This window comes from Anabrus simplex, chromosome 3, assembly GCF_040414725.1.
Source record: "Anabrus simplex isolate iqAnaSimp1 chromosome 3, ASM4041472v1, whole genome shotgun sequence".
NCBI classification, from domain to species: domain Eukaryota; kingdom Metazoa; phylum Arthropoda; class Insecta; order Orthoptera; family Tettigoniidae; genus Anabrus; species Anabrus simplex.
This window is the reverse complement of record NC_090267.1, coordinates 382,238,809-382,253,040: the sequence shown is the minus strand read 5'-3', so window position 1 is coordinate 382,253,040 and position 14,232 is coordinate 382,238,809. Positions and strand designations below refer to the sequence as shown.

The window sequence follows — 14,232 nt, the reverse complement described above, 5'->3', positions numbered from 1 at the left end:
GGTATCATAAAAACGGGGGGCACGAAGCGCTAACCATTCAGCCAAAGCGCCAGAGCGGGCAGATAACTTAACAACATCAATGGTTTATTACAATTTTGGGAAAGAGAAGCTGTAATTAAGGAACAGGAGTTCTGATCCATTATTTTGTCTTCTTCTTCTTCTTCTTCTTCGTCTTCTTCTTCTTCGATACGGCCGATCTTCCCGAATGCTATGGGAGAACTCAGCTCACGCTGCTCTCTCGTTTTTGCTGTACTTTGAATTTTCTGTTTTACCTCTGAAGACAGAAATACATAATATCTATAATACATTGGGGTTAAGGTGAGTGAACTAGGATGTTCTTGACAAGGAAGAAGTGTTCAGAATTTCCTAAAGTCTCTTTCACAAATTTATGCATGAAGCATTACCATACACACGTATTGAAATTAGTTGGACTGGTGCTCAAGCCTATGCCTGTAATACACTGAAATAGTTGTCTTGCCCGCTTCTGTGGTGTAGTGGTTCATGCCATTAGCTAATACCCCCGGAGGCCCGGGTTCGATTCCAGGCTCTGCCACGAAAATAAAAAAAGTGGTACGAAGGCTGGAACGGGGTCCTCTCAGCCTCGGGAGGTCAACTGAATAGAGGTGGGTTCGATTCCCACCTCAGCCATCCTGGAAGTGGCCATCCTTCTCCAGGCAAATGCCGGGATGGTACCTAACTTAAGGCCACGGCCACTTCCTTCCGTCTTCCTTGTCTATCCCTTCCAATCTCCCTATGCCCCCGCAAGGCCCCTGTTCAGCATAGCAGGTGAGGCCGCCTGGGCGAGGTACTGGTCATCCTCCCCAGTTATATCCCCCGACCCAGATTCTGAAGCTCCAAGACACTGCCCTTGAGGCGGTAGAGGTGGGATCCATGGCTGAGTCCGAGGGAAAAACCGACCCTGGAGGGTAAACAGATAAAGAAGAAGAATTTTCTTACGCCGGGCTGAGTGGCTCAGACGGTTGATGCGATGGCCTTCTGACCCAAATTTGGCAGGTTCGATCCTGGCTCAGTCCGGTGGTAATTGAAGGTGCTCAAATACGTCAGCCTCGTGTAGGTAGATTTACTGGCATGTAAAAGTATTCCTGGGGACTATATTCCGGCACCTCGGCGTCTCCGAAAACCGTAAAAAGTACTTAGTGGGACGTAAAGAAAATTATTATTATTATTATTATTATTATTATTATTGTTATTATTATTATTATTATTATTTTCTTACAGTAAAAATATGACTGGATTCGAAACTCATGGCCTTCAATTTTCAATTTCAAGACTACTGCGATAACCATTACGCTACAGGCCCACAAGTTTTCGTTTGTGAAATTTATGGTACTGTTTAACAATGTGGACCCCCAAGTTTGAGTATACTAGAGTTCCATATATGTTATTATTATTGTTTTACGTCCCACTAACATTTCAGTAGAGTATTTGATTGATTTTCTTAATATAAGTGTCATAGAATGTAACCTCAACACAGAGGCGAGGTAATAACTTTTTTAATACTTGCTGTCCTTATCAGTTCCCATGCCCATTAGCTTGTGGATAATTTGTTCAGCGCATAACACTTTTCTTGGAATATAACTGCAATGTAAGATTATTTAGTGACAAACACTGATACATTGTAAACAACACGGCAGTGCGCCAAGAATCATACAGATGACATTATGTTATTGAAGAGTTGGTCACACCAAGCCATGTAGGTAGCAGCACTATCGACTTTCTCACTGAAAACAGCAAGCTGTCCGGTATTATCATATTAAAGTATTTGACGTGTTTCATGACATAACCTCACACACAATACGATCATTCGACTATGTAAATAATTGTAATACTAATACTTTCATGACATAATCTCACACACAATACGATCATTTGACTACGTAAATAATAATAATAATAATAATAATAATAATAAATGGATGTATGTCACTTCACAGCTATACATACAAGTAATAATAATAATAATAATGATAATAATAATAATAATAACAACCATAATAATTCAAGCTCGGTATCTGCATTAGTTACCCATGGGTGAGAGAATATTGTTTTCAAGTTATACCTGTTATCGCACTTGCGTCACGCGTACCCAACAAGTGGCACATATTTTGGAAGACCGCTGACTCGAAGTTCCATCCCTGATCGGAATGCGGCTCCAGTGGTATGCCGTATCTACTGACGAGCTCGTTCACGAGGGTTTCCGCCACCGTAGTTGCCTTCTATTTCGGAAGCACATACGCCTCCGGCCACTTAGTGAAATAGTCAATGACGACAAGTATATAACGATTTCCCACGTCACTGGTAGGGAATGGTCCAGTCACATAATTTGCCACTCTCTCGAGGGGTGTGCCCACATAAGTCTTTATTCGGCCTTTATGTCTCCGGCTTGGTCCCTTGCTGGCAACACACTCGTTGCATCTAGTGCAGTAGTCTTCCATGTCCGATCGGCACGCTACCCAGTAGACCCTCCCTCGGACCTTTTCCAAGGTCTTCTTGATTCTGAGGTGCCCTCCCGAAGCTCCACCATGCACTTCCTTCAGGACTTCCGCTACCATACTGCGTGGGATAACCACCTGCTCCCGGAGAGTCTTCCCATCGCTGCTTCCCAGACGGGCTTTACCAATCCAGCCCTGGTCACCAGCGAGTCCCATTGAGAGCAGTAAAACTTAGTTTTGGAGCTGAGGTTACCATTGTTTATCCATCCAGGCCTCGGTACGTGAGCGCTCGATGGTCTTCACAATGGCCAGCAACTCTTTCTGGGTGATGCAATAATTTCTTTCCAGTTTGGAGAGGGTCTTACTGAAGAATGCCACTACCCACTCTCCGTTGTCCACGGCCTGAGACAGGACGCTCCCAATACCAAACTGGCGCCCGTGTCGAGCACAAATTTCACCCCAGCTCTAGGGTATACCAATACAGGTGCTGTACATAGTGCGTGCTTCAGGTGGTCATAAGATTTTTGGCGTTCCTCTGTCCAGGTGAACCATTGGTCATTCTCCATAAGACAATGCAACAGCTTGGCAAAGACTTGTCCATAGGAACTGGCCACTCCCTCACCGTCATGGTTTTCTCAGGATCCGTTCGGACTCCTTCTTCTGAGAGCTGGCATTTGTTCGGGCTGAACTTCAGCTGGGCTGATCTCAATTTTCCAAGAATCTCCCTTAAATTCTTCAGGTGTTCGTCGAAGATGCTTCCAAGAACGAACGAACGACGTCATCCAGGTAAATCAGGCACATCGTCCAGTGCGACCCTCTCAGCACAGTCTCCATCAGCCTCACAAACGTTGCCGGGGCATTGCACAACCTGAATGTCTTTCTTCGTGACGTCGTTTACTCTTCTGTAGTCGACACAGAATTGAGTAGAGCCGTCCTTTTTCTTCACCAATACTACTGGGGAGCTCCAAGGGATTTCTGAGGGTTCTGTTACTTTCTGTTCTTTCATTTCTTCGATCATCCGGTCTGCTTCGTATTGCTTTGTGAGTGGAACTCGTCGAAACGGAGTCTTGATCGGTATGCTGACACCCACATCAATCCATTGATATATGAGTTTTGTCCGGCCGAAATTGTTGCTGTCCAGGGATAAGATGCCTTGATACTCCAGCAGTAGGTCTTCCAGCTTCTCTCATTGCCCGCGTTCTAGTTTGTTGGTGAATGTTTCATACACCTTCCACAGGACCTCTGGCAAGTTCCAACGTGCTCTCCTGTGTCTAGCTGCTCCGACTTGATGGCTTCACAGCGAGCAATCCATACAACAGGCTCACAAACTCCAAGTGTTGTGCCTTGGTGAATGGCAATGTCATTGTCATTCAAGTTGGTCACTCGAACATAAGACTGATGAGAGGTTTTGCAAAAGGTTTTGGCGATCAGTAATCCCCTTGTTCGAACGTTCTGATATTCCGGCTCCACAATGGCTGTCAAGCCTCCAGCAGCTCCATCCACATCCACAGCCGCGTCCACCGCAGTCCTTGCTGGGATGGTCAGGTTCTCTGGCAGCCTAACCTGGCGTAAAGCAGTGCCTTCCCACGCTGGTCGCATGGCAATTTCTTCATCCCCATACCAAAGCGTGTTAGTGCTCATATCCAGGATGATTTTATGTTCGTTCAGAAAGTCGAGTTCAATAGTTATCTCGTCCATGATGTCCGCAGCAAGAACCCGGTGCTTCACTTTCCGCCGCCCTACGGAGAATTCCATCACTGTCTTGCCGTGGCGGTAGCCAGGCTGAGGTTCACCGGCAGGGGTTGAATTCTCCACTGCTGCGCAACTGTTAGCTTCACGATGGTCCTTGTTGCTCCATTGTAATTCAGCATGCTCCGCACTATCCCGTCGATGACTCCGTCTACCATTAGGCTGCTACCAATTTGATCACAGTCTTGTTACGCATGCGTGGGCTGCTGGGGCTTGACGACTTTCCTGAGCCAACCTTCGCCCCTTAAGGCTGGCTAATAGTTGTTTCCGCTGGCTGGTATATTTCTCAGCCGTCCGGACGTCAGATGGAGGCTCTTCGCAATTCTGGCTTATATGGCCCTTGGTACCACAATTACAACAGATCTTTGAGGTACTCGGTGGCTCGAGCGTTGTTTTGTTGCTTCGTTCGCTGGGTTCCGCTTGACTTCGTAGAACCTTCCTACGGTTTTGAGGAAGTCAGTCGGGGACTTATCCTCCTGCAAACTGCAAACTTCCAGGCGGCGGACCCTAGTTTGTAGTCTCAATGCCTGCTTTGCGGCCTCGAACACCAACACGTGGCCGAGAGCATCTCCTAGGGTTTTGGGGCGGGCGAGGCGAATGGGCTGTTGAGTATCTGGGTCACATAATCCATCTATGAAGATCTGCCTACCCAGCTGTTCGAGGAACTCTTCCAGTGCTGATGGGTAGGCCAGGCGAATGAGACGGGCGACATCTGTGTCGAATTCCTGGAGTGTGTCCGTACTCTTCTGAATTCTGGTTCGAAGCTGGGTCTGGTATGCCTCTTGTAGGTGCCAGCCTCCATGACGGGTGTTCGTGTGGGTTACTAGCGCGGTGTAGTTGTTCTGGGTGCCTTCTGGTAACGCATGTAGTACATTGAGGGCTTCCCCTCTCAGAGCAACGACGAGGGCTGTAGCTTTGTCCTCTTCACTCCAGTGGTTAGCCAAACAGGCTGCCTCAAACTGCCATAGGTATATACTCCACGGTACCTTTCCGTTGAACGTGGGTGGCGTCATCTTGGTCGAACTTGGTACTGCAGACGATGGCCCCTCCACTTCTCGCTTCAGGTCCTGGTAAATAACGTTGAATTTTTTATCGACCGTAGCTGTTTTCTCTTCAACCGTCCCTATCTTTTCTTCAAGTTTGTCTTTCGCTTTAGTTATTTCTGCCTGCAGAATTCCTTTATCTCGTGATGACCCTGCTTGATCTGTCTTTGAACGTTTTCTACCTTCTTCTGGCCTTCTTCCATCTTCTCTATCGCCATTTTATGGCCTTCTTCTGTCTTCTTTTGTCCGTCTTTTATCTCCTTTCGAATTCCTTCCATTTCTCCTCCATCTTCATCATCATATCGAAGAATGCATTTAACTGTGCCTCGATTTTCATGTGGCCTCTGGTCTCAACTGGCATGCAGTAATTAACAAAAGATGAAAAAAATTATTTATAGGAGTGTGCAGTCACTATACACCGACGTTCTGGAATGATAGTGGAGCGGTCGAAACCTACAGTATCTGGTCCACTGATTCACGCTGATTACAATGCTATATCACACATGGGGTCTATTCTAACTTCTGACATCATTTGTTACAAATAAAACTCTCTCATTTATTTCAGTATGACATAATAAATGCACACACACACACATATTTAAACATACACAATTCTAACCAGTTATGAATGGCTACACTTACTAATTACAAATCTATTCACAAGTCCCTCTTCCTTACGTTACAGTAGGAGGTCCAGCCCGTTGGTTTACCTGGGATGCTAATCCTTACTTTCACTTCCCAGTCCAGTCAACTCATACAGCAGCTGTGTGTAGACCGCTGGATTTGAACACGGTGCTACTGGCTACAAAACACACAATGACTGTTCATTGGTTCGATTCCACAGACAGTCCAGTAATTCACAGTCACATGCAGTGCACAACTGAACAGCTCAACAGTATTCAACAGCAGGACGATACTCACAACAGCGAACATTAACACAGGTCCATTTACCTTCACACTTGCGATAGCGGCTTCCCTCGCTGAGCCTCAGTCAATGGAAATACGCAAACACACAGTACAGTCTTCCATTCTTTCTTCTCCACCTACTCACTGGTCTCTCCGACACCACAACAACAATACCAATATAAATGGTCCGTTATTGGACATTATAAATTTTCCAGCTAACTCATTCCTGGTTGTCAGCGTTTCGCCCCAGTGTGCTAAGTCGGGCTCATCAGTTGGTAAATAGCACACCCACCAAGACGCATGGCTTGTGCATACCGTTGAGGCCCTGTGTAGGCTGTTTGGAGCCACCGACAGTGCACTATGAGAGACTTTGTCTCATTAACAAAAATTGATGCCTGCCTGGCCATCTAATGATATAGATGTTGATTCCCATAGGGAACCTGAAATATTTGTCCAGAATGAATAAATTTATAATACCAATATTTACATTTATATTGGTATATTTACATTTATATTGCAATATTTACATTTATATTGGTATTATAAATTTACTCATTTGGGACAAATATTTCAGGTTCCCTATGGGAATCAACATCTACATCACCACAACAACAACTTGCTCGCAGGGGCCTTGTATTTATACCTCGATGTTGGGCCACTAGAACATTCAGGGTTTGGCTGGAGATCGAATTTTCCTGTCATATCTTCCAGAAATTGCATGGAGAAACCAAATGAAGGGAACAATAGAGGAAGGGCCATGGCATGTCCTTGGGCGGGCTGGGAAGTTCTCCGAGCTGGCTTAGTCATCCCCTTTCAGGTAATACAAGGCTGATGGTCGCTTGAGCACGTCACAATAATACCGAGCAAGTGGCTGTACGGTTTGGATCATCTAGCTGTCAGCTTGGATTCGGGAGATAGTGGATTCAAACCAGACTGTTAGTAGCCCTGAAGATGGTTTTCTGTTGTTTCCCATTTACACACCAGGCAAATGCTGGGGTTGTATCTTAATTAAGGCCACAATTGCTTCCGTTCTACTCCTAGTCCTTTCCCATCCCATCATCGCCATAAGACCTATCTGTGTCGATGCAATGTAAAGCGAATTTTAAAAATATAATAATACATTTTTTTAATTTGGGTGTCTATAGAATGAAATTCAATCATTGTCAAGCACATTATATAGGTCAAAGAGGTAGCAATTTCAATACCCGTTACCAAGAACATGTCAACACTAGGTTTTCCACTTTGAATGAGCACATGGTAGACTTCAGTCATTCCTATACTTCTATTGAATATGGCATGGACACATCAAACATTATACAGAAAGGCAAATTACTCAATATTTGGGAAGATATCCATATCACTTAGATCAAGGATATAATGCAACCTCGAGTCTCAATGAAATTTCCTAGAAAGTCAATGTTTTATACAATGAAATCATATAATTTTGATAGTAAGATTAATTTTCTGTCACAAATATATTACTCATCGGTCGCACATCCACTTTCAGCATCTCACTCCTATCGTTTACATTCCCTCTCTCCTCCCACTCTGCCTCCCTCTGATAACACCACCAGCAATCGTACAAGGACGAACTTGTTACCGACTTAGTAATAGCTTAGCCAGCATACTAACTTGTTGTGACACAAATACAGACCTATTGAAAGTGAGTTTTATTCTATTTTTATCTTCTTATTCTTTATTATGTTATAAGGTTCTTCTTCACTTTAAAACTATCTCCTTTTCATTACTCATTATAGTCTTTTCATTGTTTTTTGACTTGTTTGATGGCAGTTCAAATTGCAACACTCCTAATGGATGGCATTACATTTGACATCTTTAAATTCAGAAAACTTTTGGCTGCCAATATAATATACGAAACAAAAGGTTTTAATTAATAAGATTGTTACCTTACAAATCATTTTGCCTTAGACCTATCAAGATGATTGGTTTTTTGAAGACCAAAATATTGTTTTATATTCATATAATAAGGAACGACTCTTTCATCTGTAATGTTTCCTATATTTTTTTAGGAATGTAAATTTTATTCATGGTATGTAAAGTTTCATAATTTTACATTTCAAAGCAACTGAAGGTGGCCTACAGGACCTGGGTACACAGCATCCTCCAGGAAATGTGAGAACAACAAGTCGGGCAAAGTAGTCTAAAAAACAAAGTTGAAGGAGTACTGAAAATACGGAAAGGCTGACAGTTGTTGGCAAATTATCAAAAAGAAAAAAAAGTTGTATTCATCATAAGAGGGGGAGGGAGAAAATAATTAATGACTTGGAAGTCATAACAGTTTTAATGTCTGGAATTATGTGCTGTGGTTACTAAATATGTATCTTTGAAATAAAGGTACACACATGTGCTATGTTTAATGCGCTTGTCTGTTGTATATTTCTCTTGAAACATTTTGAGAGTTTCCATTCATTTCTTTGAATTTATACTCAATAGGGATTATTGTTTCAACTGTGCGCTATGGCTGTAGAGCCAAGCTCTGCATTCAGGAGAGACATGGGTTTGGACCCCACCATCAGCTGTTGTGTAGTTTCCCATTTTCACTTCCAGGCAAATGCCAGGACAGTTCCTATTCGTAAGCCATAGTCAATTCCTTCCACCTCCTTACCCAATTTCATTCACCATTATTATCTTCATTAGCTCCTCAACTGAGGTTGAAGACATTCAGCTGTAAAAAATGCCATATAATTTAATTTCCCCTCATCCTCAATCCCTTATCAGGGAACATGACTAAGTGGTACATACAGGGATTTGATTTGGACCATAAAACGTGTTTTATTTTCACCATACGTTCTGGAGGAATTTAAGTTCACTTCCCATAAGCTATCCAAATTCGGTGTTCAGTATTGTATTGACATACCTTACATTTTTGTATTTTATGACTGTATAATTCCTTATATTGACTTATCAAGCATTGATATTTCATAAATTCCAGGTGAGCAGCTAGAAAAAGCATTTGAAGCTATTGCTAGACACATATGCAGCAGTAAAAGCAGGATTGTTGAAAATGACGTCAGTTATCCAATCATGGAACACAGTGGAATCCACATGGTGCTGAAGAAACTTATCCAGCATGATAAGGAAGTTGTGAAGAATGGCGATGGTACAGTAGTCCTATTTTGAGTTTTTGTACAGAGTGATCCAACTAAAAGAGGTGTTTTTAAAAATAGCATGGATTTTGACAGGTTTTATTTTAAACAGCGTTGGAATTATGGAACTTTAGTTCTATGAAATATCTGAGGGATTTTGCCATAGTCTTTTACCCCCCCCCTTCCCCCCACATTTCGATATCAAACTCCACCACTGCTACACAGATGGCATTCCAAAGAGAATATAGTGCACTCATTCCTCCCAAGAGAAACAAGCATCGCACATCTCGTTTGCAAAACGCAGCGGAAGATATCCGAGCCTGTTTAGGATTGTCTCCTCGTTAATTATTACGTTGTTTGTCTCAGGAGACAGATGATCCTTACACCACGCATCGAATTAGTCTCTTTTCCTGATCAAAAGTTTCCTTGATGACCAAATAATTTCACAAGACATAATAACCTCACAGCAGAGCCTCCGGGGCTCAGGTGGCAGCGCGCCGGCCTCTTACCGCTGGTTTCAGTGATTTGAATCCCAGTCACTCCATGTGAGATTTGTGCTGGACAAAGAGGAGGCGGGACAGGTTTTTCTCCGGGTACTCCGGTTTTCCCTGTCATCTTTCATTTCAGCAACACTCTCCGATATCATTCCATTTCATCTGTCAGTCATTAATCATTGCCCCAGAGGAATGCGACAGGTTTCGGCAGCCGGCACAATTCCTAACCTCGCCGCTAGATGGGAGCTTCATTCATTCCATTCCTGACCTGGTCGAATGAGTGAAAACAGGCTGTGGATTTTCATTTTCATAATGACCTCACAGATCACCCAACCTCGTGCTACGATAGTTTTTTTGTGGGTATGCCTTAAACAATCAACAGCCAAGAGCAATTGATTATTTGAATGAGATCACTGTCATTGAAATCAGAGGTACTGCAGCAAACTGACAGAAACATGTATGGATGTGTCTTAAGTCAGAAGGGGAGGTCATTTTGAGCATCTGCTGTAAGGGTAAGCAATTCTTCCACAGATCCTGTATATTTAGAAATGTATTGCTTGTTTGTAGCTGTCGCCAAGTGGAAATCAGGGAGTATAAAAAACACCTTTTTAAATATGAATCACTCTGTACCATTATTAATCTGCTTAGTGTTTCTCTAATATTGATGTCCATTATGTTGTAATGGTACCACATATGATGACTAGGGCTCAGTTTTCTGTGGCATGTCATTTTTTTTATCATGGTCGCTTTTTACAAACACAATGAAGTTAAAACACATTTCTAGCTTTTGTGAACACAATAACATGGTTTTTATTGGTCATATAGGGTAAATGCATATTTATCATTTTGTCATATTTGACCAAAAATTTGTATTAAACCTTATTTCTTCATCATTTTATAATTGTTTTAGCCATTCACATAATATTATTCAAATGTTTCCTGCTAAGTGATTTTCTATGTGTTTGGTTATTTTGGATTTCTTTTCCTTAGAAGTATTTTGTGGTTAAATGAAGTTGGAAGGTAATGAGATTCGCAAGCAGTAAATTGACAAAGTACGCATAGAAAGAACAAAAGAATGTTAGGAATATCGCCAGTTTGCTGCTTGACAGCCTCGCTTACCTACGCTCCCTTCACCTCTTTCATACATTCCCTGTTAAGTAGTTCCAAGCCCACTGTAATATTATGAGCAGGCAGTGACTTTTAACTGTGAAAGCATTAATTGAGCATCGGACAGCCAGTGGACATACGGGGTGGTCAGAAACAACGTGAACCGGGTGTATGAATGTTAAAGAGTTGTTAGCTGCTGAATTTAGCCAATCAGTGTGCATTGCGGGTGAATTCAAATGGGCTTTACGCGGCACTGCTGCTAAATCTGCACTTGACTTAAGAACGGCTTCAGAGCCATGCCAAAAATCAGCATCAAATACAAGCACAACCTGTGTCAGCATAGTGTACTTGCTTTAATGCGACCCTGTCCGGTCAGAGGTTTGTATTCAAACCCATCCCCTGGCGAAGTTTTATTTTTTGACATGTGCTCTCATGAATTGATTATTTTAACCATGATGGTTCAGTTTGGTCCATATTGACTTACTTTCAGTCTATTAACACACTTTTCCTCATTGTCAATACTTCACATTTTACTATATTACTTCCCGTACATGTTTCGAGAGCTCAACTGTTCTCTTCCTCAGTGGTGCAAAACATCAAGCAAAAATCCTTGGGCTTGACACATTTGTACAATATAGTCATCAATAAAACAAATTATATATAAAATCTTGAAATTGTTAATACATCCCTTTGTGTCTAAAATGTTCACTTATCCTTACTGTCATTTAGCAAAAACTCTAAAAACTAAAATAATTTTCAAATCACAAAATGAATAAAACCTGTTAAGTTAGTCACTATATACTATAATTTGAAGGCTGTCTGCTCTGTTCTTCAAAACTTCTCCTTTTCTCAAATCCTTATTTACACTGCTAAAGTTCTAAGATCTTTCATATAAACCGGAAATTCGCCTCTTTAACCTCGTCCGACCATGCAAACCATTTTTAACCGTCAAGTTCTTCAGTTTTAGCTGGTACCAAATTTTTCAAAATTAAAACAAAATTACACTTGTCTGAACCAAACAAACATGTCCTTGCTCCTGTTCTAGCTGCCATTGACTTTACGAGGACAGCTGCCGGTTACGTAATGTGAATATGTCATCGTCCAATTCAGCATGATATCCATGAATGTATTTCTTCAGCTCCCCAAAAATGTGAGAGATCTGAAAGGTTGTTACCAAGCAAGTGGCTGTGCGGTTTGGGTATAGCTATCAGCTTGCATTCGGGCGATAGTGGGTTTGAACCCCACTGTTGGCAGTGCTGAAGATGGTTTTTCGTGGTTTCCCATTTTCGCACCAGCCAGATGTACCTTAATTATGGCGACGTCCACTTCCTTCCGACTCCTAGGCCTTAAGGCCTATCTGATTCAGTGCAATACAAAGCAAAATTGAAAGAAAAAAAAAAAAAGCAATGGACGTTCAAGCAAGAAGATGTAATCTGAAAATGCCTTTGTTAACTCATACTGGAGAATGCCCATACTGTTATACGGTACATAGTGGTCATTTTTTTAGGAAATGTAACCAAATAGGCTCTTATTATCTCACTCTGGACAATGCCCACATTGCTGTAATGATGGTGGTAGTCCATTTTTTCGGAAGTTTGACCTTAAACACACCTATTAAGACAGTCAGATAAATTGCTATTCGTTTGTAATAGTTTATATACAGCAACGCACTTTTTCAGAAATGGGAACTATAGAAATACACGGTGACTCGCTCTGGGATTATTTGCCTGTGATAAATGTATAAACAGTCTCATATCCATAGCAGAAGATAGCCTCACTTTGACTGGACTCAGAATCACTCCTCAGAAGAGCAAATTAATCTGTCTGAGAAATGGATGCCTCACACCCACCAAAGTTGCCACCATGCATGGCTCTCTCATACACTCATTGGTAGATGAAGATGAGTACATCAGATGAAATAGTCTTCGACGAGGCAGTTGATATGAAAGGCCTCAGTGAAAATATTGCCAAGCTATGCAGCTCACCGCTATTGAAGCTTGACCAAAAGCTAATAATAAACAGTCAGTACATATGGCCCAACCTGTATATCCTCTGCAGTGCGCCCCTTTGATAAAGATCAAAAATGATTTTCTAAAAGATGTTGATAAACTATTGAGAAGGGCAGTGAAGGAAATAATTTGGGCTTTCAGATAACTGTTCTGATGATATGATACAAGGTCCACAAAAATTTCACAGCTTAGGCCTTGTGTAAATCTAAGGAGAGGCTTGCTTACAGCACTTCAGTATTTGCAACAATGCAACAACTTCTCGTCAATGAAGCCCACCTCCATTCCATTCGAGATGTGGAATGTGAGAAGCAAGCAGTAATAGAGAAAGTCAATATCGGTGAGCCAGACAACAACCACTGGACAGGTAGGGCGAAGGGCTAGCCTTCCATACCTGGTCCTCTCACAACTTAAAGGCAAAAAGGCATTGCATTATATGCAGACCATCCCAGGTGAGCAGTCAAACAAGATTATCAAACTCTGACTGGACAAACACACTGAAAATGACCTGCAATGTTTCAGCAGTTCGAGCAGTACCCAGCACATACCCAGTCATAACCCACAGCAGTCATCCTGACTGTGGTGAGATCGAAACTATAGAACATGTGCTTGGATTCTGTAGTAAGGGAGAATTGCAAAGGAATGCTCGCCACCACAAAGTGAGAACAGCTTTGTCCTCTGCAATGTACAAATCAGAAGCAGACATGGTTGTGATCCATGATCAGTTGCGTCGAGCCGTAGTGGTAGGTCAAATTGTCCGCTTTGAGATAGATGTTAGACAAGGTATTGAGGTCAGTGCTGAAAAGAACATCTATGAACCATTCATCCCGTACTTCAGTAAACACTACAACATCCGTCCAGACAGATGATCTGTAATAGGTTTGTTATTTGGTTGTAGAGGCATTGTAACCAACTTCACATGAAGTTTCATGAAGGGGTTGGGTAGGCTATTCATCACCCTACGTTACAGAACATAATAGTAAATATCATAAAAGTCTCACTCAGTATCCTACATCACCATCTCTATTATACATAGGTCATGGCATTTTACAGATTCTGGTTTGTGTTATTCACAGTATTGTTCTTGGTCATTTTATTCTGCTATAGAGTAGTATGTATTTTTCTAATAATTTGGCTTCCATTTAGGATTCAGGATGCCAACGGCCGTAGCCGTGTTGAAACACCAGATCCCGTGAGATCTCCGAAGTTAAGCAACATTGGGCGTGGTCAGGAGTTGGATGGGTTGCCACGCGCTGTTGGTGGGGGGTAAGGGAATGGAGGAGCGGAAAGGAACTGGCCACCCTACCGCACGTAAACTCCGGCTCAGGAACGCCTCTGCGGAGGTTCGGACCTGCCTTCGGGCAGAA

General features: G+C 42.3%; 1 protein-coding gene across 2 annotated transcripts in view; it reads left to right on the top strand.

The window, feature by feature from the left end:
- The window catches only part of LOC136866399 (pumilio homolog 3), a 152,819-nt gene that overhangs the window by 67,603 nt on the left and 70,984 nt on the right, over positions 1-14,232 (top strand). For both annotated transcript variants that reach the window (XM_067143322.2, XM_067143321.2), the window contains exon 10: positions 9,105-9,272. In XM_067143322.2, the coding sequence (XP_066999423.2) occupies positions 9,105-9,272 (168 nt within the window). The remainder of the gene's footprint in view (positions 1-9,104; positions 9,273-14,232) is intronic.